Below are 20,493 nucleotides of genomic sequence, written 5' to 3'. Positions count from 1 at the left end.
TTTAAAAATAACACATTTTCTGTGATTTTGTTAATTTATTACATAATTGTAAGAACCGGTAACAAACACATAAAAAGTTAAACGAATAGAAAAAAACAGGTCATGGTAACATTAAGGCATATACAGTAAACCTACTGCGTTTAAAGGGACTTAACACAAACGTTTTTGGTACGAAGCAGCTAATAATAAAAAGACAACTTATTCCTGTGCTAGTTAATTAAAGTGCTCAAAGTGTTACAAAACAAAACTATCATTGTCCCGGAGCAATGCTATTGACATTACATGACTTAAAATCCTACGGCTTGTAAATGTGACTCTCTAACATCTGATAATGTGTTGCGGAGTGTTTTCTTCTTCAAGTCGGTGCGGGCTGGACCACGGTGCTCACGGCCGTCTCCATCGCTTTCCTTCGACTGTTCAGGATGGCGTGAATGCCGTGTGTGAGCTGTGCGGAGGGATTTGGTTGAAACATCAGAATGTCTATTTGTACATACATGTACACGCATTCACACACCCACGTGTAATAAATGACTTACCGTTTGTTGGTGTGCGAGAACCTCTCGATAAAAGGCCTGCTTACGTTCCTGCTCCTTCTCATCACACGCTTTGCTCATCCGAGCTTTGGCCAAAGCCGTGGCCTCCGGCAGCTGAGGATTCTGTTGCCGCTGCAACATAAATAAAGTGGTTAGATAGGATCAGATGTACATTAGTATCCCTCAGGGGACATTTTATGTTGGGCAACAATGCTACACACAGCGTCACATCAACTTAAAACAATATGTAGCCAAAGAAGAATTAAAAAGCTGGAACTAGGAAATATATTTCTTCTTAGAAAAAAAGATGAATAAATGATTTAAATAGTTGCAACTATTTTCTGTCTCCTGACTAGTGAGTCGATTAACCGTGGGAGGTGTTGGAATGTATTGTGTGAGCACTAAACACAGCGGTTCAAAGAAAGGCTGGTAATCTGCTCGGGAACATTAAAAGTGAACCACGGACTCTCCCCTTTGGATCATTTGTAGTTTCAACAGCAGCTCAAGTACCACTGAGATGTAAACTGATTCTTCCTGTCAAACCCCAGATGCAATTCACATTTGGGCCATGGGGGCCAGACGTGTATTGTCCTTTGTCACCATTTGCCACAGACAGACGTGTAAAACCACCTCCAATTCAGACTGAAGGCAGAGCCGATCCTGGCATTGCTCTGACTAGACTGCTGTATTTATGAGCATGAAATGCTCATCCATAATCATACATGTTGTCTCTGAAACTAAGGAAAGACTCTTTCTTCAAATTGCAAGTTTGAAGATTCTTCAATAAAAAGATTTCTTCCACACCTGAGTGCAGAATCAATAAATATACTCCTGCAGCCTACACCAAGCAATACATCAATAAATCAATAAATCCACTCCTATTTTAAATCTTCCATTCATCTCGTTACCGTGAAGCCTGAATGTCACTCACCACTTTTAACATGTAGTCCTCGATGGTGTAAGAAACCATCTGCTGCACTGACAGATAGGCCACTGATACATCTGCTCTGCTCTTTCTCAGCAAGTCCTGCAAAACATTTTCACGTAAACCCCATTGTATAAAACATCACCAGCAGCAGTTTATATATGCAAATGACATATATGTATACCACGAGCTCGTCATTGGTCTTCGAATCCCAGGGGTTCTGGTTGGAAGACTGAAACACACACACGTGTACATACAGTCAGCACACAGAGGTGTAATGTAAAACACTTTAAAGTCTAGACTAGACTAGACGCAGCCCTGCTCATTAGAACAGCTCTTTACCATGGCCTCGTACTCGGCCCACGCGTCTTTGCGTTCTGCCTCGCTGAGCTCCTCGTCTTGTTTATGGTCCAACAGAGATTCATGCTCGTGGAAAGACACTATGTGGTCTTTACACGTTTGTAATAGCTGCACCAGGATCTTATCCTGAGAAAACAGACACACAAAAAGCCGTTGAATGCTGCAAATTCCAGACAGCTGCTAAAATATTTACATGGGCCTCAAACAACCTGAAAAGTCACCTTTGGCAGAACAGAGGTGGTTCTTTTTCTTTTCTTAGAGTTGGGGTCGTCCAGCAGGTCCGGCTCAAATGTGTAAAGTTCGGTCAGTTCAAAGAAGGTGAAGTGCCTCTCAATCTGCTGCTGATCCACCACTCGGTAGGACAGAGACTGCTTGGTCACCTGGCGATCATAGATCTTCTCCTCCATGGTGCCCTGGAGAGGAAAATGAGCGCAGTAATGAACTGAAAGCTTTATGGGTCCAGAAACAAGTACAATCCAATTAGATTCTTTTTACTGCCCTCAAAAGAACTATCCAGTGTTTCTAAATAAAAACGGCAAAGATTGATGGAAAGACAAAAGACAAAACTAACATTCATTTATGGAGCAGAACTGAAAGTGTCAAGAAGCTTTGCATTTTGTCAACTGGTAATTTATAGCTGTATTCATGGAAAAACATGTTAAAACTTAAATAGATAAAACAACTATTCCTGGCAGTGTGCAGCCAGCGCACCACAAACTGTAAAGGGGCTGCTATAGATGACGGGGAGCTCACCTGAGCCAAGAAGCGGTAGACGAACACGTGCTTGAGCTGACCGAAGCGGTACACTCTGTAGATGCTCTGTATGTCATACGAGGGATTCCACGAGGCATCGAAGATGATGACCCTGTTGGCCGCAACGAGGTTGATGCCGAGTGAGCCGGCTTTCGTTGAGATGAGAAATAATCGGCCGCTAAAACAGAGAACAATCAATCAGAAGACAAACTTTGTCGGGACAATTTGAAATGTTCTGTCCGGATCTTATTTCAGTCTAATCAACATAGAAAGATTGAAACAAAAGTCAGATGATCTGTACCGAAAATTGGAGTCATTGTTGAACTCATCGGCCGATTTCTTCCTCGACACAGCGTTGTTGGAGCCGTCGAGTCGATAGTAATCAACGTCTTTAATCCAGCTGCCCGCTGTCAGAATGAAGCACAACAATCAGAAGTGAAGCACCATCAAGGAGGATGTTCCCTCCATGAATTAATATCTTATTTGCCATAAACAGAATACCTTTGCATGACGATGGGTTTCGGGCATTGTGAGAAGCCTTGAGGAAATCCTCAATCAGGTCTAACGAGATCAAAGACTGACTAAACACAAGCCTAGAAATGCAAAAGCACATTGATTTGGTGAGATGTGAGGACGAGCCAGTGTTTATCAGACCGCTTAAAGTCTTTCTGTGTTTGGATTTGCCTTTAGATTAGAAGAGCAACATACACTTTATCGCCCACTTCTTCAGCCTTTCTGAGGATCTCAAACAAGAGCACCATCTTCCCCGAGTGCTCCATGATTTTGGCGTCTTCTTCAGAGAGCAGATTCTTGAACCAGACCTCATCCAGACTCATGGTTGCTTTCTCTCCTTCACAGAAACAAATATTTTAGTGTGCGAACCTTCAGGGTGGGACTATCAGTGAGAAATGGGAGTTTTAATACCGTCCACTGCTGCGGCGCCTGTGGACACTGCACTGCCGTCATTGTTATTCCCTTCTTTTGCTTGGTTCTCTCTCAGTCCACTACATCGGGCAAAGAAAGGGAATCAAGAGTTCATAAATATAATATATCTCATAAAATAAGGTTGAGAACTTTAAGCAGTTTAAGTGAACCAGAGTGGATTCAGAAAGTACTTCTGATTTTCTTTCACAGTTTGTTGTTCCAGACTTGACGTATTGTTTGGCACCAATCTACACAACATGTTATTTCAAAGGCACATAAAAGATCACACAGTCGAGCTATTTTCATAAACCACTAGATATGCAGAAGATTTAATGAGAAACAAATGAGGTGATGATGATTTGTGAAAGTCTAGATTATCACGTCGTAATAAGTCTCACCTCTCAGCCGCAGCGGTTTCTTCATTCCTCTGCAGAGCTGTCGCTTTCGTTTTGTTCTTCTTATCGCAATTTCTCTCCTATAAAAATCCAGTTAAGTGTTGATTCAAATATGAAACGCTTAAGATCGACTGATAATAAATCAACGAGCGTTCCGTCGCGTGGTGATTGTTGTTGTTGTACCTTGTTTACTTTGCTGATGTGGCTGAGCTGAAGGCACCAGGGATGAGTCCAAATTCGGCCGAGCACCTGAAAGTCCTTGAACAGGTTTGCTCCGTTTCTCACCTTAGGTGCGTTAATCACGGAGCTCATACCTGGAGAAACACAAACATGTATATATACTTCAGATGGTCCAACATCGGTGAAACAGCATTTTTTTAGGGAACAACAGCATTGCTGACGTTTTACTTCCTTTTTGTCATCAGTTGATGATCATCATATCTCAGCCTTTGATATTTTAGTGAGTTGAGTGTAACTGAGTTGGATGAGTTATGAGTAAACTTTCACTCTTCTGCCAGACTTGGGTTCTACCGCTATATTCATTTTAAAGTTAAAGATGCCGGCTCATCCGACTCCATGTTGAGAGCCATGTGGAGGCGATACATTGAGCCCCTTAAAGGCTAAACTAGAGCTATGGAAAGATGAATCAATACTATATCTTCACAACTCTCTTTAAATGTATAGATACTTTAGTGAAACGATTGGCACGTCATAGGACAGAAAAAACAAAAAAACGTATACTTAAAATGAGTATATCTGCATTCCTTAGAGTGAAAAAAGTGAAGACTCTTACCGGTGAAGTGGTCGAGGTAGTAGCGGTACAACTTGTACTGATGCGGGGAGATCCTCACTGCCAGCACATACTCGTGTTTGGGAGGCAGGAACTGAGTCAACTCAGAGTAATCTCTCCTCTAGGAAACAAAGATGGGCACAGTGTTGAGAGAGCTGAAATATAAAAGCTAACTGCATGTGTACATATTCAGTGTGCAGTATTGTTTTTACCTGCACACATCCAACCAGCATAGCATGAAGCACATGTGCTCGGTTCTTCATGATTCGGACGTCTCTTGACGTGGAGTCGGCACACTGGCCATTCTGTATGGGGTTGATGAAGCGGTTTCGGAATTCGCCCAGCGAGCCGAGCAGGTTCCTCTTGATGAAATTGACCATGCAGTGGTCTGTGGGACCAAAATAAGATGCATCAATATTAAGGGGTGGGACTCTCTTGATAGCTCATGATTCGATTTAGATTCTCGGGGTCACAGTTCAATAATAAATGCTTGATTCAGTGCATAGGGAAGCTAATTTCAGGATCTACTCAAGTCCGCTGTGCGGAAAATGATGGCATGAAAGCAGATTAAAGTGAGTATAAGATTATGAAGTTAAAGAAGTCACATCAACTGATTGCAATATTCTAAACACAAATAAACACAATGTAACATTTATTGTTAAGCTAGCACGAATAAACACATTATTAATAGTATTTAATATAGTAAGTATTATTTATATATATTTAATGTAGTATTTTTCAATTCTCAGTGTCTTCGGGAATAACAAGTTCAAGTTATACAAAATAATAAAAATGCTGTTACATAAATAAAATTGGTAGGCCTAGGTTAGCTGCCTTTTCATTTCACCAGAAACTTTTCAAAATGCCAATTTAAATAATACATTTAAATTCATATATATATATATATATATATATATTCAGATGCATATATTCTACATCCTTTCAAACAAAGTGTGATCTCGTGGTATACTGAATATGACGTAGTGCTGCAGACTTACACTCATTCAGGTTGTTTTGTAGTGGTGTGCCAGTTAGCACCACTCTCCGCTTGGTCTTGATGGCATTCATAGCTTTGGAGATGTTGGTTCGCTCGTTGCGCAGGATGTGTCCCTCGTCACAAATCACAAAGTCTGGACCTGAAGGAAAAAACCCAGGAGAGAAAACGTATTTGAACAGTTTCAATGACACACAAAACCTTCTAATGATATCATGCCATGGCACCGTTACTGTACCTGGATTCACCAGTATGCTCTTTAACTCTTTCTTGGCCTCCTCATCCCCGACTTTCTGGCCGAGTGACAGGTTGCGGTACATCTCATACCCCATTATCATAACACCTCCCTCTCTGCACCACCTCCGCAGAGCCCTGATCCGGCCTGGAAGCTTTAATGTGGCCAGTTCTGTGACCTGAAACATATTTGTTGCGTCTGAACATTAACCACCAAGTGGGAGGCATAAAGCATCTGAGGCAGAAAAATCAAGTATTGCCCATTTGTGATTTTGCATACTTTTACTTGATCCTGTCGCATGTCGCTTTGCCACTTCTTGAACTCGCTGATCCAGTTGAGGATGGTGTTGAGCGGACATACGACCAGCGCCGTTCTGAATTTCAGGTTCTTCGACAGCAGCACCGTGTGGAGGAAAGTTACCACCTATAACGTAACACAGATATGAATATGAAGCGTAGTCATTAAAGCATAGTTTAAGATGGGTGATGAACAAGCATGAAAATAATGAATTTCAGGGTGCTGAAATGTTTGCTGTATTCATTTTTTCTGCATAAATGAAAGCAAATGAGAATATTGAGAGTGGATATGTGTTCACCTGCAGAGTCTTTCCCAGGCCCATGCAGTGTGCCAATATACAGCCTGTTCCAGGAGAAGAGTTGGCCTTCTTCACAGACTCACAACAACTGTCCCAAATAAACTGGACCCCTGTGTTAGAGCGCAAAGAGAACATGGCCAGTTACGTTTCGTCTGAACACAAAACTTGGACTTAACCCTGAAAATATGCAGCAGTACTAATCAGCATTAATGGCTGAACGTCACACCCATTACAGACGAACCAGTGTGCCAAAATGTTGCCATTGAAATCCAGCAGACCAGCTGTGTTTTTTTGGCGATTGATCAGTGTGATTGAAAAGACAAACTAACCGTCCACCTGGTGAGGCTTCAGTCTCATCACCAGGTTCCTGTGCACCTGAACAAAAGGCTTTTTGGTCTGCTCATCCTGATCCAGGATCAGCTTGGTGGTGATGGGGCCCTCCACTTGAGACGGATCATCCGTTATATCAATAATCTGGAAAACAAATGTGGGCATTTTGTCCGTTTGGTCCTCCCCTTGGAAAACCCCAATCGTGGTCATTTATCAACAGGGGTAACGGATCTAATGCTGCAGCAATGCTTTAAATGACTGTAACTAACACAGTGAGGTTCAATGGTCTGTTGGACCTGCTGTGTGTTGCACTACCTCTCTCCTGTCGTCCATCTGTTGATCCCTGCTTGCCAGACGTTTGCATCTCTCCTGCTCCTCTTTGAGGGCTTCCTGGGTCTCAGCACGGAGATTATCGTCGTCAATGATTCTGCGGATCTTTTTGCGTCCTTTAGGGGTGCCTTTGCCGTCGCTGTTCTCCCCTTCTGCATCCTCTTCGTCACTCTGCTCAAATGCAGTTAAGAACCACCAAGCGATATGACCGTTAGACATCAGAGTATCAGCATCAGAGGTGAACAGCTTCAGATAAAATAATATAAATACGAATAAGCCATTTGGTTATGACATCAGACCTTTTCACTGTTGGAGTCAGACAACCAGATGCAGGGCACCGGTTTCTTTCGCTTGAATCTACGGCGGGCCTCCTTCACTTTACCGGATACTCTGGAGATAAAAAGAAGAGAGAATAAGAAACTAAAATGAACTAAGTACATATCACACATAGGTAATTGTGTGCGTGTGGGTGTGTGTGTGCCACTGCGGCGGAAAATACATTTGTTTTTTTCAGACGGCAATATGAAGTTAAATGTGGTCCAAAGGAGGTCCATCGGTCTAACATCAGCAGACTTTAGACAGATATTGCTGCATTAAGACATCACTGAGTCAGTCTGCTGACTGTCACCCTACTTTACTTGAGCTATTGTTACCGGTTTTTGATTTAATCGATGGCGTGTACCTTTTGGGTCCCTTTCCACCGGCCTCATCCTCTGACTGACTCAGCTCCTCGCTCATCCCGAGATCATCCTCCCCATCACTTTCACTATCAGCTTGACAGATATCGAAGTCAGACATTAATGCAAAGTAGGTTAAAGACAGTTTGGGTTTCTACGATTAGACGCGTCCTTACAGCTCAGGTGTTTGCTGCCGGCTCTTTGCTTGCCCTCCAGCTTTGCTACTGCGCTCTCGGCCACAGCCTCGTCACTCGGTGCTCCCTCATCTAAGGTGAGTTTGAGGCGGAGGAGGTGGTGGTGCCTGGAGTTGGGCCCATTAGACGCGGTGTCGGACGAGTCTGAAGTCAATTCCTCCCCTGCAGCAGAGATTGTATCATTTTCACAACTAGCCACAACTTTGGTTAAAAAATGCAAATGTTAAAATCTACAATAGATCAATAGGATTAAAAAAGGAAAACGAATACCTGTGCTTATTTAAAAAAAATAAAATGCACAAGTGAAAAGCTAGATATGTGCTACTTAAAAAAAAAAAAGATACTTACAATTTACATCCGTTTCATTATCTTCATTTCCTTGTTTTTTCTTCTCATCCTCCGACTCGTCCTGCGTCTCCTCATCCGAAGAGATATCATCGCCCGACGAGTAGTTGGCTTTGATTTGGGCCAAGAGCATTTTCTTAGCGATTCTTTCAAAAGTGGAAAAGAAGGAAAAGGTACCTGAAGTTCATTTCATGATCAGAAACATCGTCTGCAGCTGGATATTGTTACACTCGAAGGCAAAATCACAATCAAATGTTATTAGATTTTGGACTTAAAATAAGCGTTTTCTTTTTTTAGTGTTGGTTATGAGTCAATAGTCCTTCAGCTGATTAATAAATCATAAATCCAATCAGATATCTTCAGTAATCCACATGTGTCAATAATAGTCTTGGACTGATGTGCCAAATTACAGCTCTGTTAGTCAAGTCACTGACCAATTAAAGTGAACTGGCACAACACTGGAAGACATACATGTAAAATAATGCCAGCGGGAAAAATGATACGGAGACGTATTTAAGAGTAAGAATTTATTACAACAAGTATTCTTCACAGAAAAAAAAAAACCAGAGAGACATACGTTTTTATTCTCCTTTTGGGGCAAGGGGAGGGAGAGTTTTATTTCCTACAATGTTTTCCGCTTGCTCGAGTCTGTAACAGACACTACTCCATTTTTTTTTTTTCCATGTGAAAAATAAAAGTTGCATTCATCTCTTGTTCATCCAGTCGTGACTCAGTTAAAAGAGCGTCAGGTCTTTCTGAACACAAACCGAGAGCTGACTGGAAGGCAACCGGCTCCTCTGGTGCTACCAGCCAATTATTGTTGTAATAAAGACAAGAGAAAAACATGTGAGACACAAACACTCAATTACTAACAACGTCTATAGATAAATATTTACTCAGAATGAAACTAATTACAACGGCTCTTAATTAACCCTTTTTTACTCCGGTGGAGAATAAAGGTTTAAAAAATGAGGAAAGTAATGCACATAACCTGATACAGTTCATGTTTCCTAAATTGAAAAAGCTCATGGTTTCAATACCATATTGTGTTTTACTACATTCAATGAGTTACCCTCTTCTACATCTACCTGCGTTCAACACGCATTTCACAACACGGAGCGGACTTGTAATTACACGTGACACAGCCGAGAGTCAAACAGCTTCCATGCGTCTGGCTCGAGTTCCTCTACTCTCTGGTCAACCTGCATTACACGCACAGGTCTGATCTCAAAGTGTGGTTGTCAATGCAGGTCACTGGGGAGAGAACAAACTGCCATTTTCACAGATGTTTAATCCAATGTCTTTGCGAGAGTTTACAGTCAAAGACGTGTATATATTGCCAGACGACAGCAGCAGTAACGGGCCAGAGCCCCGGATCTCATTTAGACATGCCTCAACTGGGAAATAGGACGAAACAGAAAAACACTGTAGAGAATGAACATACAGCCACACATGATTTTTGGCATCATCGGCCATTGGTAATCGCATGCTGTGTGGATTTCAATGGAATAACACAGTTTTAGCCCACTAGCTATGAACAAGGTAAACTTTACATTTCTGCTGACCATTTTTTTTTTTTTTTCCTAACGATAAAGTTGTGCTTTCACTTCAGCTGAAAACAGACTTCTGAAGAAAAAAAGAAAAAGAAAACGGGCCAATAGGAGGCTACGATATCCCAGATTTAAGTGATCGTTGCCTAACAGCACTGCATTCACTGCTGTGCTGTCAGAAAATCCGACCTGGAAAAAACATGAGAAACAAACATGGATGTCATTAAAAAGGCACAATGTGAATTTGGTCGCTCTTTGCATAATAGTTGTTTCACAACCCACTCTCAATCCTCAGATATACAACGGTCCCATTGACATTTCAAAGCACTGACCCCGAAGGTTTTGGTTTTTTTTTTTTAAACACAAATTGTTTTTATCTGTATTGCTGGAGAAAAACGCAACAGCTGGTCAGCGAGTTTGAATACGATAAAAATGTCACTCTTTAGTTTTAAAAGCTACAGTATGCTTTAGAAAAATGGTCAGCAGTAATGTATATTCTGTGTATAGAAAGTGGGGTAAAACATACAAAAACACTGGTGCGGGTTTTGATGATCGGTTTCAATAAATACCACTAAACGAGAGGAAAGATGAGCAGCCCAAATATTTAGAATGGGATTTATACCAACTGGCCATTCAATATAATATCTGGAATCAGGGTCTCACGTTAGGAACTTTTACTCGAGACCCTCGACAGACAATGAAGCTAGTGATACACAGAATGTGTCCGATGCATGCTCTGAGATATTCCAGTGGTAAGACTGAGCACTTAAAGCTTCCAATGAGTGTCATCACGAGGACTGTAAAGTATTTTGATTAACAAAGACAGTGCCTTACTTACTGGGCACATATCACATATCACAACTGAAGCGTTCCCAGGCCAGCCAAACAACACATGAATGGCAAAAAAAAGTTTTTGCATGCGACAATAGATCTTTTTAGGGCCGCATCTTTTGTAACGGTATGCATGCGGAAGGGTCTCTCTTGGACGGAGTACGTCACATGACCTATTTTGACGCCAGAACCTCGACACAAACCCTGTGCTGTTGTTATTGGCCTTGAGCAGCAATAACAAAATTTCATCCAGAAATCTGAAATATCTCAAATCCTCCGCAGATAAAACAGAGACTGTGTGCACGGCTCGACAGACACTACTTCAGGTAAAGCAGCGGGAAAATACTTGTTTGTAACTTGAGAGACACAACTCTTGAAGAGAATCTCTGTGAAAGCAGCAATGTCAGAGAAATAAAACCGTCTCTGACATCTACAAGTAGAAAACACTGAAAGATCTCCAGCCCTCTTATCACCACTATAGCATATTTCACATGTGCAAAAGTGCACGTTCACAAGCTCCAGCAGCACCTTTACCAGGTGTTTCTGCATCTCAAATATTCTAACAGTAATAGATACAGATGTTAGCTAAGGTCAGTGTTGCATAAGTATGTAAAGGCAGTAGTAGCAGCAATGCGACACCAATAAATACCACAAAAGGCTGAACAGCAACTCCACACATCACAGCCCAAATATTTAGAATGGGACGGATGTGATCTGGTCATTGAGATAGTTTGGGGAAACAGTACCTCGTTCTCATGTTAAAGGCTTTTAGTTGAGACATTTGACTGTCAGTGAAGCCAGTGATACACCGGATGTGTCTATTTAATGTACAAATGAGCACTCAAGACCTCCAGAGTGTCATTCTGCCATAAAGCCTGCTCTGGACTACATTAGGGGGGATTGTGGGAGTGCCAGCAGCCCAGAAGGACTCGTATTTGTAGTTTCTGGAACCGCAGAAAAAAAACTATTTCTCGACTCCAGAGCTGGTAGCTTGCATATGAAATAGTTACAAAAGAAGAGACTGCATACCGGGAGTATTCATCATGGTGACCATGTGTAAATACCAGAGGAAGGTCTATCGAAATGCACTTCAAATCGTTTCAACTGCAGCTGGTTGACATTGATCGTCTCCCCATGATTTGTATATTAGAAAACTTGATATCAGTGGAGAGAAAATATAACAAATGTTGACGGTGTTTGGGTGAGGCTTTGGGTGTTTATTACCAGCAACATTTTCTGTGCTTACAAATGTTCCAATTCTGTGTGGCAGTCGGACAGTGAAGCCCGATAACCTTCATTACCTTCATTATCGTCTTTTTCAAAACAAAAGTAATAAATCACACTCTGACATAATGTATCAGCACTGGCATCAAATGCAAACCAAAGTCATGAAACGGTAGCCGTAAGTAAATGTGTGGTTAAATAATTACTAAATATATTCTGTGTCCAAAATTAAAAAGGAAGGAAATGTGACTTGTGTGCGTAAAAGAACAGAAAAGCAACATAAAGCTAAGTTGCATTTACAGAGCCAGGTATATTGTATCAGATATGTTAACAAACAATACTTTTGCCATCTCATTATAATTAAAGCATAACAATCAAAAAGATAGGTTTCAAGGTGAAGCATAAAAGTTGTTAACATGCTTAAAAGTTTTGGTTGATTGAAAAATAACACTTGTAATTTTCTACTTAACGTAAATGTGGGCAGAGAATCTGACAGGCATGTTTCAATCTTTGTACTTCACCTGTAAATAGCAGTTAAGTCAACAGTGCTGCTGACTGGAGGACAACAGTTCTTTGTGCATTGTATAAGAAGTCATAAGAGGAAGTTCAAAACGTTTTACATTTGTTCAAATACTCTCATTGAAAACAGGCGGAGCCGTAACGCTAAATAAGTTTCAATCATTTGTTCAAAAGTATTTCTCGGACCTCTTCACGGGTTTCCCTTTTGCTTCAGATTATCATGTCAGGTATAAGATATAATATTAATAATAAAATCTCTATCATTTAAATGTATACTGGATTGCACAGTAAATAAAACATAGACAAGCATTCTATGCGTGTTCTGTATTAAGAAAAATGAAAAGCAATACCATTTAGGTTCAAAAGAACAGCACACAGACGAGCAGAGTGTGCTGCCTCTCATTCAGAAGCCTCATCCAGTCTCAGTGTGTCATAGTGTGGGCCATCTGCTTCACAGAGTACCTCTACCATGTGTATTTGATTGCTGGGCCTCTGCTGCAGCTACGCTTTGGTCTTGATTGACTAGACCGCAAATGAGTCAGAATCACACGAGTGCTGCTCGATTTTTGGGGTTTGGGGTTCAAAGTTGCCTTTTTTTTACATACAGGGTGTTTTACTAACTCTACATCCGGGCTTTTTGAACCATACCTATTTTCTGGATCATCATCATCATCTTCTGCTGCCCACGAGGGCCCAGAATGCTCCTCATCTCCTGCAAAAAACAAAGACATGAGGAAAATGAATTACTCTGTTGTTTGAGCAGAGTGATTACATCTACGATCAAAGAACGGGTGAACGGATAAGAGTGTGTGCGTGTGTGTGTATTATTAAAGATTCTGATACAATCACATTTCTGCTTATAGCTTTTAGCTTTCCACCAGGAAACCTACAGCAATCTACTAATATCCATTGACAAGATATACTGTAGATCTAGATATACAATAATAAATATAAGACTCACCCGATGATTGGTGGAATGCTGTTGCCCCCATTAAGGCCACATCTTCAGTGATTGGCTTCATCTTCTGATCACTTCCTTCACTCCCAGAGTCGTCGTCTTCGTCGTCGTCGTCGTCAGCATCACCGTCGTCGCTTGAGGAGGATGGCGACTCCATTTCTTTCCCGTGAGATTTAGCCTTAGACTTCCCAGCCTGCATCCTTCCCTGCGCTCTAGCCCCGCCTTCTTCTTCTCGCTTGACGAGGTGAGACTTCCCGATTGGCCTCAGCGTATTCAAGTGTTGTACTTTCTTCTGTGAATCTTGATCATCACTCGAGGAATCCGTCCCACTCCCCCTTCGTGACTTGACCCGTCTGTTACTCGAGTCAGACTCGGGGGAGCGCTCCAACATTTTGCGCTTGCGCCGCATCTTCTCCGGTGACATCGGGGTGTTCTTAGTGAGCCAAAAGAGACATTTCTTGGTCACCTTCGTTGACGCTTCTCCGCCATTCTCGTCACTCTGGGGTTCATCGGAGCTTTGCGTTACAGCTGCTCGCTCGAGCAGAGCAGCAGGGACTTCATCCGAGTCAGAGTCGTCTCTTGCTCTGTTCACACTTTGTTCTTCGGTGTTTTTGGCTGGTGCTGAGCTGGAGGTTTCCTCGGGGTCGGAGTCACTGTCGCTGTCTACTGTCGAACGAGACTTCTTGGCCTTGACGTCACTCGGTCGGCGCAACGGTGTCGTCTTCACGCGAGGAGAGCGTCTGTTGCCCTGTTCCTCTTCCGGGTGTAGGGACGCATTAGAGTTGTCAGTACTCATCTTGCTGTCAGCTTTGGCACCCGTCTCTTCAGCGTCCGAGACTTCCTTTCCCTCCGACTTCTTATCGTTCGTGTGGACGTTCTTCTCTGGGGCATCAGAGGATGGCCCCTGCTCCATTGGTACAGGTGTAAGTTTCACTACTAGTTTCTTTGTCATGTTGACCCCGCTCTCAGAAGGCTTCAGGCCAATCTTTTGTGCCCTCTGTCTCGCTACATGTGGATCTGAATCCATGGTTTTCCCAGGGCCGGCGTGTGCAGTTCTCCCATCCGGGAAGCCTTTGGAGTCCGAATCATAACCCTCCAGATGTTCCGCTGCTAACTTCTGCAAGTCACTCAAGCACTTTTTGTGAGGCTCTGTGTCTGCATCGGTTACAGGCTGTGCATCAAAGTCATCGTTGAAGAACTTTTCCCAACAGCTCAAGACATCCAAGTCACTGAATTCTTCCTTCAGGCTATCCTCGAGTGCCGCGAGGGATTTTCGCAAGCCTTTCACTACTGACAAGAAAGAGTTGAGGTACAGATTGCGAACAGCGGGGGCTTGTTTGTTTGTTGTCACAGTATGAATGAAGTTGACAAAGGTCTGGTTTAAGATGTTCGTCGAGTCCACTAAATGTTTGGCCTTTTTGGTGACGTCCTTGGAAACGTGCAGCGTGTTATAGTTGAACACCACATTACCGTCCATTCCGGTGTGATCCCATTTATCCAAAGGAAGGTTTTGTGGCAGGTGTGGCAACATGGCGTAAAGTTCAGACTTCTCCGGCTCCACGCGGTTCTTCCTGCGCTGCTGATACCACAGGTGCTCCATGTTCTCCAGCACGTTGTCACAGGCCACCACCAGGTCAAACAGGGTCTCCGGGCTACACACATAGCAGTACCATTTGCTCTCCAAGATGCCAGACAGCTCCTTCCGTCCCAAATTTCGCAGAATGCACTTCTTGCAGAAGGCATTGCTGCAGAAGTCACAACAAATCAGGTTGCCTCCTTCGGCACACCATCTGCATGAGAGAAAAAGAAAGACAATAAAAACACTTGTAAGTTTAGCACAATGTAAGATGTTTATACTTCAGTTAAAATCCTTCATAGAACAAATCTTACCTGCATTGCTCATCCATTCCATCTCCATCCTTGCTGATGTCATCACTTGAGTAATACTTGTAGCAAGACTGACAAAAATAAAATGGTAAATAGAAGAGTTGCGGAGAGTGTGGACAAAAGTATTTAACAAACATGATGATTTTCTTAATTAACAAAACAAATGTAAACCAAATTCTATAGGAAATATAAATATGATAGACCAGACACGGGGAATACAGCACATTGATGCAAGAGATGAGAAGCATCGACTGGGAGAGACACCAGTACTTCTGGATGCCAGCTTTAACGTTTGCTGAACTGGTGCGTCACATTGGCCCTCATATTGAACATGAAAATAAACACAGAGCTCCTGTGAATGTAGCTGAAAGTCTGCGCTTTTTCGCCGTTTTTCGGATTTTCACAGCACAATATAACGGCAAGTTGCAGATTGAGATATAGCACCGTGTCACGGATTATTCCTGGAGGTTAGCCAAGCTGGAGTTTGTTGCCTTGCCTTCCCAAACACAGCGGGCGGACACAGCACGAGATTTCTGGATGATTTGGAACTTTCCATTGTTGGTGGGCGCCAGCGATGGAAAACGAGTGCAATTCAAAGCACCTCCAAAGTCCGGCAGCAAATACTTCAACTACACAACGGACCCACTCTGTCGTTCTCACGGCTGCATGTGATGGACGTGGGCGCCTACGGTCGTGAAAAGTGATTGTGGCAAATTCAGAGACAGTGGTTTCAGTTCCAGGCTGAACTACGCTCAATTTAAAGAAGAAGAATCTTGCAATGTAAGATGGAACAGTCCACCATGACAGGAGAGAAACAAGACGCCGGTGAAATGCAAGTGATAGTTTATCCGAGCAATGGACGTGCCTGTTAAACAGTGACGAGAAACTAGAAGCACTCAGTGCGGTCAGTTTTGCAGCACCTTTTGGACGCACATTAAAACGTATGCTGGTATGTGTGAGTGTTTGCCAAACTCCCACAATGACGGTGAAGGACAGAAGCACTAAATGTCTGTAAATGACACCAAAACGCAGTTCTGCACAGTTTTTAATTGCACAACCAGTGCGTCAGATGACCTTTCCAGATTTATTTACCAAACATAATATCTGCCCGCATGTGGGGTTGGTTCATTTTGGACTCTTTAAGCGCAACTCAATCGCCATCAGAATTGCAAAGTGAAAGCGAGGCTGATAATGAATCAATCTCAACATCGATGGTGTCATTATTCTAAAGCCATAACGCTGAGCAATCAACATTTACTTCATAATGATAAGATAAGATGTATGGTTACAGAACATTGAGGATTTGTTTCAGACGTTTAAATAAGCAGACTCACCTTGCAAATCAGTACTTTCAGGACTGGATGTCGAAAAAAGGAATCTTTCTGGAAATGGTTAACTTGTCGGCCACATGCAGTGCAACTGACAATTTCCATGTGTTCAACTCCTGTAAAAGGACACCACTGTCATTAGTGAAAACATGGCTTTAATAACGTCAAAGTCTGAGTATCCACTGATCTCTCTCTCTCACATCAAGATGATGACCAAGCCGTATTTTGAATTTTCTAAATGGAGTGGGTTTTTCAGTCTGTGTCTTTTGTCCACAGGCAATCAATGGATGGGTAACCCCAACACGTGTCTCCTTTTTGTTTCAGTAATCATTGGTCATAATCAGTGATGTGCAATGTTATGACAATATCAAGCAGTAGTGACGGACCTCCGCGTCTTCTGGAAAACTCTTTCCGCAGTACGCCTGATTTCCGGCTGCGAAACTCAGGACCCCTGAAGTCGTCTCTTCCATTGTCAACAGGTTCAGGCCTCACCAGTACAGTGCCTGTGTAAACAAAAACACATCGCCAATGGATCAAAGACATTCCATCATTATCAAATGTGTAATTATTATGATTATTAATTGCACTGCAGAAACGTTATGAGGCAGATTAAACAGGGAAACTATAATGGGGGAAAAGTGGAGGCCTACCTTTTGGTAATCTGGTGATGTCGAGGCGACCGTTTGCATTAACTGGTAAATCCACATCCTCACTCGCATTCGAGTCCCCGGATTCATCCAGTCCAGAGTGCTTTACGACGACAGATGGTTTTCTGATACATCAGTGAAACAGAAAACATGTAGCGTCAAGCAACAGTCCCCTCAGGTCTGCAGTGTACTTTCAAAGTGAAAAAGGATGTTTTTTTTTAAGCAACAACTTTCACTTGGTTCCAGCACAAATGGCGTGCCTCCTAATTGCTAAACATTGCATTAACTTTAGTTCAACATGCAGTATTTTCAGCAATGAGCTGCATTAAATATTTGTTTATTTATCATACCATATCATATCATTCCATATCTATGCTTGCAGGTTAAATATGAAATACTGACTCACCTCCTTGAGTATTTGGTATCCACTCCTGCCTACGAAGAAAGACATTTTATTAGTTTAGTTTTCAGTTAGTAATCAACGTCAATGGTGGTGTTTAGAATATCTAAGTAATGTCCCAAAGGGGGATGCTCACTCAGCAGCTAGTCCTTGGTTTATGAGAACAATTTCATTCTAGGAGACTATGAATGTCGTAAATAAAGCGGTAAGATACAACAATCTCAATTTGCTAGAATACTAAATTAATAGGAAGTACAGATAACTGTGTACTCCAGGGAGTTAGACCACAACTATTCATTGAGTAGAAGGGAGAAACCATGGGAGATTAATAAAACAGCAATGGGCTGCAACTTTAAAAGAAAACATTGCATTACATTCCTGTTATCTAAAACAAAAAGATATGGCTAAAATGTGAGCATAATCAGAGGTAATGGTGTAGTTTAGTGGCTAGAAGTCTCCACAACAACACTGCCAGCTTGTCTGTAGTAATATCCTACATATGTGTGTATTCAGGTAAATATTATGAACCTCAAAATATAGTCTTATTGTCTATTGATGGCGGCGCACAGAGTTACGGAGAGCTGGGGATGAGCAGGATTACAGGCGAGAGGGCAGCTGTCAGGAAGTTCATTAGTTTCTACTGGCCAGAGTCGTGGGTGGTTTCCATAACTTACACACCAAAGACTACATTTACTCGCATTTGGCAACTGACAAGTGTTCATTTTGAACCCTGGTCATGAGCTGTACATCTTCACATGGTTACTAATATGTAATAGTCGTTCACTCTGGTCTTTGTTTTATAACGGCGGCAACTGAAATAAGTGTTGTTTTCTTGTTTGTTAGTTAACTGTAATTTCATTAACAAACATTATTATCCACTTTTCTAATGCAGGTTTAGCATGGGCGCTTCAAGTACCTAGCTTTGATTTAGTCTTGCAAGAATGTTTAGTTACCACTGCTGCAGCACGACTTGTTGAGTTCCCCACAGAACAGCTCCTGTTTGTCCGTCCTGTAATAACATATGTTAGTTGTTTATAAAGCATGAAAATATGCAGATTATAGAAATATGATGATTTTTCAATTACACATTATTAGAGTAAAAGAAAAGAAAAGTGTACCATCTGCATCCTCTGAGGTCGGTGCTCCATTGCTGTCCTCAACAGGAGAATGAGCCAAGTACTCATGCAGCTTGTTGACCAATACATTCAGCTTGCTTGTAGTGGTGCTACAGTCAAGAAAACATGGTTTTTGGTTAACTTGTCAGTTAGAAGTGGCTAGCTGGTTAATCAAAATGTACTTAAAAAGCCTGATTAATACTTTGTTAGTAATATGAAGTGAATTTGGTGGAATCAACCATTTATCATCCAAGATACTATTTAACGTTAACTTAAATCTCATCAAACATCTACATCTCAACGTTTATAGTGCAATGCATACATTAGTAGTGGAATATGTAAAGAGACTATCGTGTTTCATTAGTGTTACATTTGAGCTTTCCAGAAAGAGGGATGAATGACACAAGCAATGCAGCTTTTGACCCACACTGCAGGACACCAGATACAGTCGAAAGCTCTCAGTACTCCAGGTGATTGTGCATTTGTGTTGATGTAAGACGTTATGTGTTGCAGTGAAACATCACAACTCATATCGAAAACTTGGGTCGAGTGAGTTGTGGTACTTTTGAGGGCAATTTACTCGATATCAACTTTTGAGATTACTGATTTCATCTGGTCTTCTGGGCCCTCAAAACACCTACTTAGCTAGCTACATGACGCAATTAAAATTCAACAGCACCAAACTGCAGCCCAAAAGATGGCCTAAGAGTTAAGATATTATAACCTTCACGCATATTTACTGCACGACATGTTGTATTAGACTGCACTCTTTCTAGTCAGGTGTACCTAGCTGGCAACTGGGTGCATAACGTTATCACGCACTACGTTAGGTTACGTTCAACTCACCCCAAGTAACCCTTGCAATAACGTTTAATGTAGCAATAGCTGCGAAAGAAAATAGCTAGCTGGCATTAACGCGAACGTTATCGCTAAGGCGTCAAGAAAACACCTTTTTCTAAATCACCTGACCTCACGTGCTGTGTCAGAGGTTATCAGCTAGGTTAACAAATTTAGAATTATTATTATTATCTATGGTATCATTCCGGATAGCTGTTAGCTGCTACATCTAGCTAGTTGCTATGCTAGCTCGCAGTTCTACACTCGGGAGTAACGTTCGTTTAGAGAGCACCGCGTTTCCGTCCGCAGTTTTTACCTCAGCGTCGCTGCAGACATATCGCGAAGCAAGTGAAGCAGTCGTTCAAGTCCTTATACTTTCATGACACCGATATATTCTAGTAAAAACGTGGCGCTCAACCTGCGCTCACATTCCCACCAGCAGCAAAAGCAAAACTATAAAGAGGCGTGTGAATGGTCCCTGTCTCTTCATTTAGTTATTTTGTTATCACGCGTGGCCTACAATGACAACCTATTGCTCATCACCGCCACCTGCTGCCCCGGAGTGGGGATTACATATTACATTTATTTTCTGTTTCTTTCACGAAAACGGCTGCTTTTATAGGATCCCTTGCAGTTTTAACTAGTCTTAGTGTTAACGTGCTTTCACTACAATGTATCCTAAAAACTATCATTGTTTCTCTCCTAAACAACACCTGTATGTCAGTGAAATGATCAGTGTGTGGGATTTACTGACATCTAGCCGTGAGGTTGCAGATTGCAACCAACTGAATACCCCCGCCCCTCCCTCTCCAAGCCT

The 20,493-nt window shown here is 42.0% G+C and overlaps 1 protein-coding gene across 2 annotated transcripts; it reads right to left on the bottom strand.

Annotated features, from left to right (window-relative positions):
- Positions 1-15: 15 nt before the first annotated feature.
- LOC142960698 (transcriptional regulator ATRX-like) lies at positions 16-20,152 on the bottom strand. Of its 2 annotated transcripts, XM_076102668.1 has the most exons (36): positions 19,993-20,152; positions 18,843-18,949; positions 18,678-18,733; positions 17,731-17,759; positions 17,328-17,449; positions 17,064-17,180; positions 16,684-16,793; positions 15,353-15,420; positions 13,466-15,252; positions 13,153-13,216; positions 8,384-8,526; positions 8,018-8,197; positions 7,847-7,937; positions 7,464-7,554; positions 7,150-7,335; positions 6,834-6,978; positions 6,505-6,614; positions 6,189-6,332; positions 5,913-6,087; positions 5,679-5,816; positions 4,893-5,068; positions 4,684-4,801; positions 4,074-4,204; positions 3,894-3,970; positions 3,687-3,743; positions 3,496-3,575; positions 3,280-3,421; positions 3,073-3,164; positions 2,873-2,978; positions 2,572-2,749; positions 2,040-2,231; positions 1,801-1,944; positions 1,643-1,690; positions 1,465-1,560; positions 537-665; positions 16-445 (listed from the first exon to the last, which is right to left on the bottom strand). In XM_076102668.1, the coding sequence occupies exons 1-36, from the start codon at positions 20,010-20,012 to the stop codon at positions 356-358; spliced, it is 5,739 nt and encodes a 1,912-aa protein (XP_075958783.1). In that variant the 5' UTR covers positions 20,013-20,152; the 3' UTR covers positions 16-355. The 2 variants fall into 2 exon arrangements, with proteins under 2 accessions (XP_075958783.1, XP_075958784.1); XM_076102669.1 differs by lacking the exon at positions 3,687-3,743.
- Positions 20,153-20,493: the final 341 nt, after the last annotated feature.

The sequence above is a fragment of the Anarhichas minor genome, unplaced genomic scaffold (assembly GCF_050575085.1).
Source record: "Anarhichas minor isolate MPS153535 unplaced genomic scaffold, ASM5057508v1 ptg000027l, whole genome shotgun sequence".
Taxonomy (NCBI): Eukaryota; Metazoa; Chordata; class Actinopteri; order Perciformes; family Anarhichadidae; genus Anarhichas; species Anarhichas minor.
The sequence above is the reverse complement of the archived record's forward strand: the minus strand, read 5'-3'. Positions and strand labels throughout refer to the sequence as shown.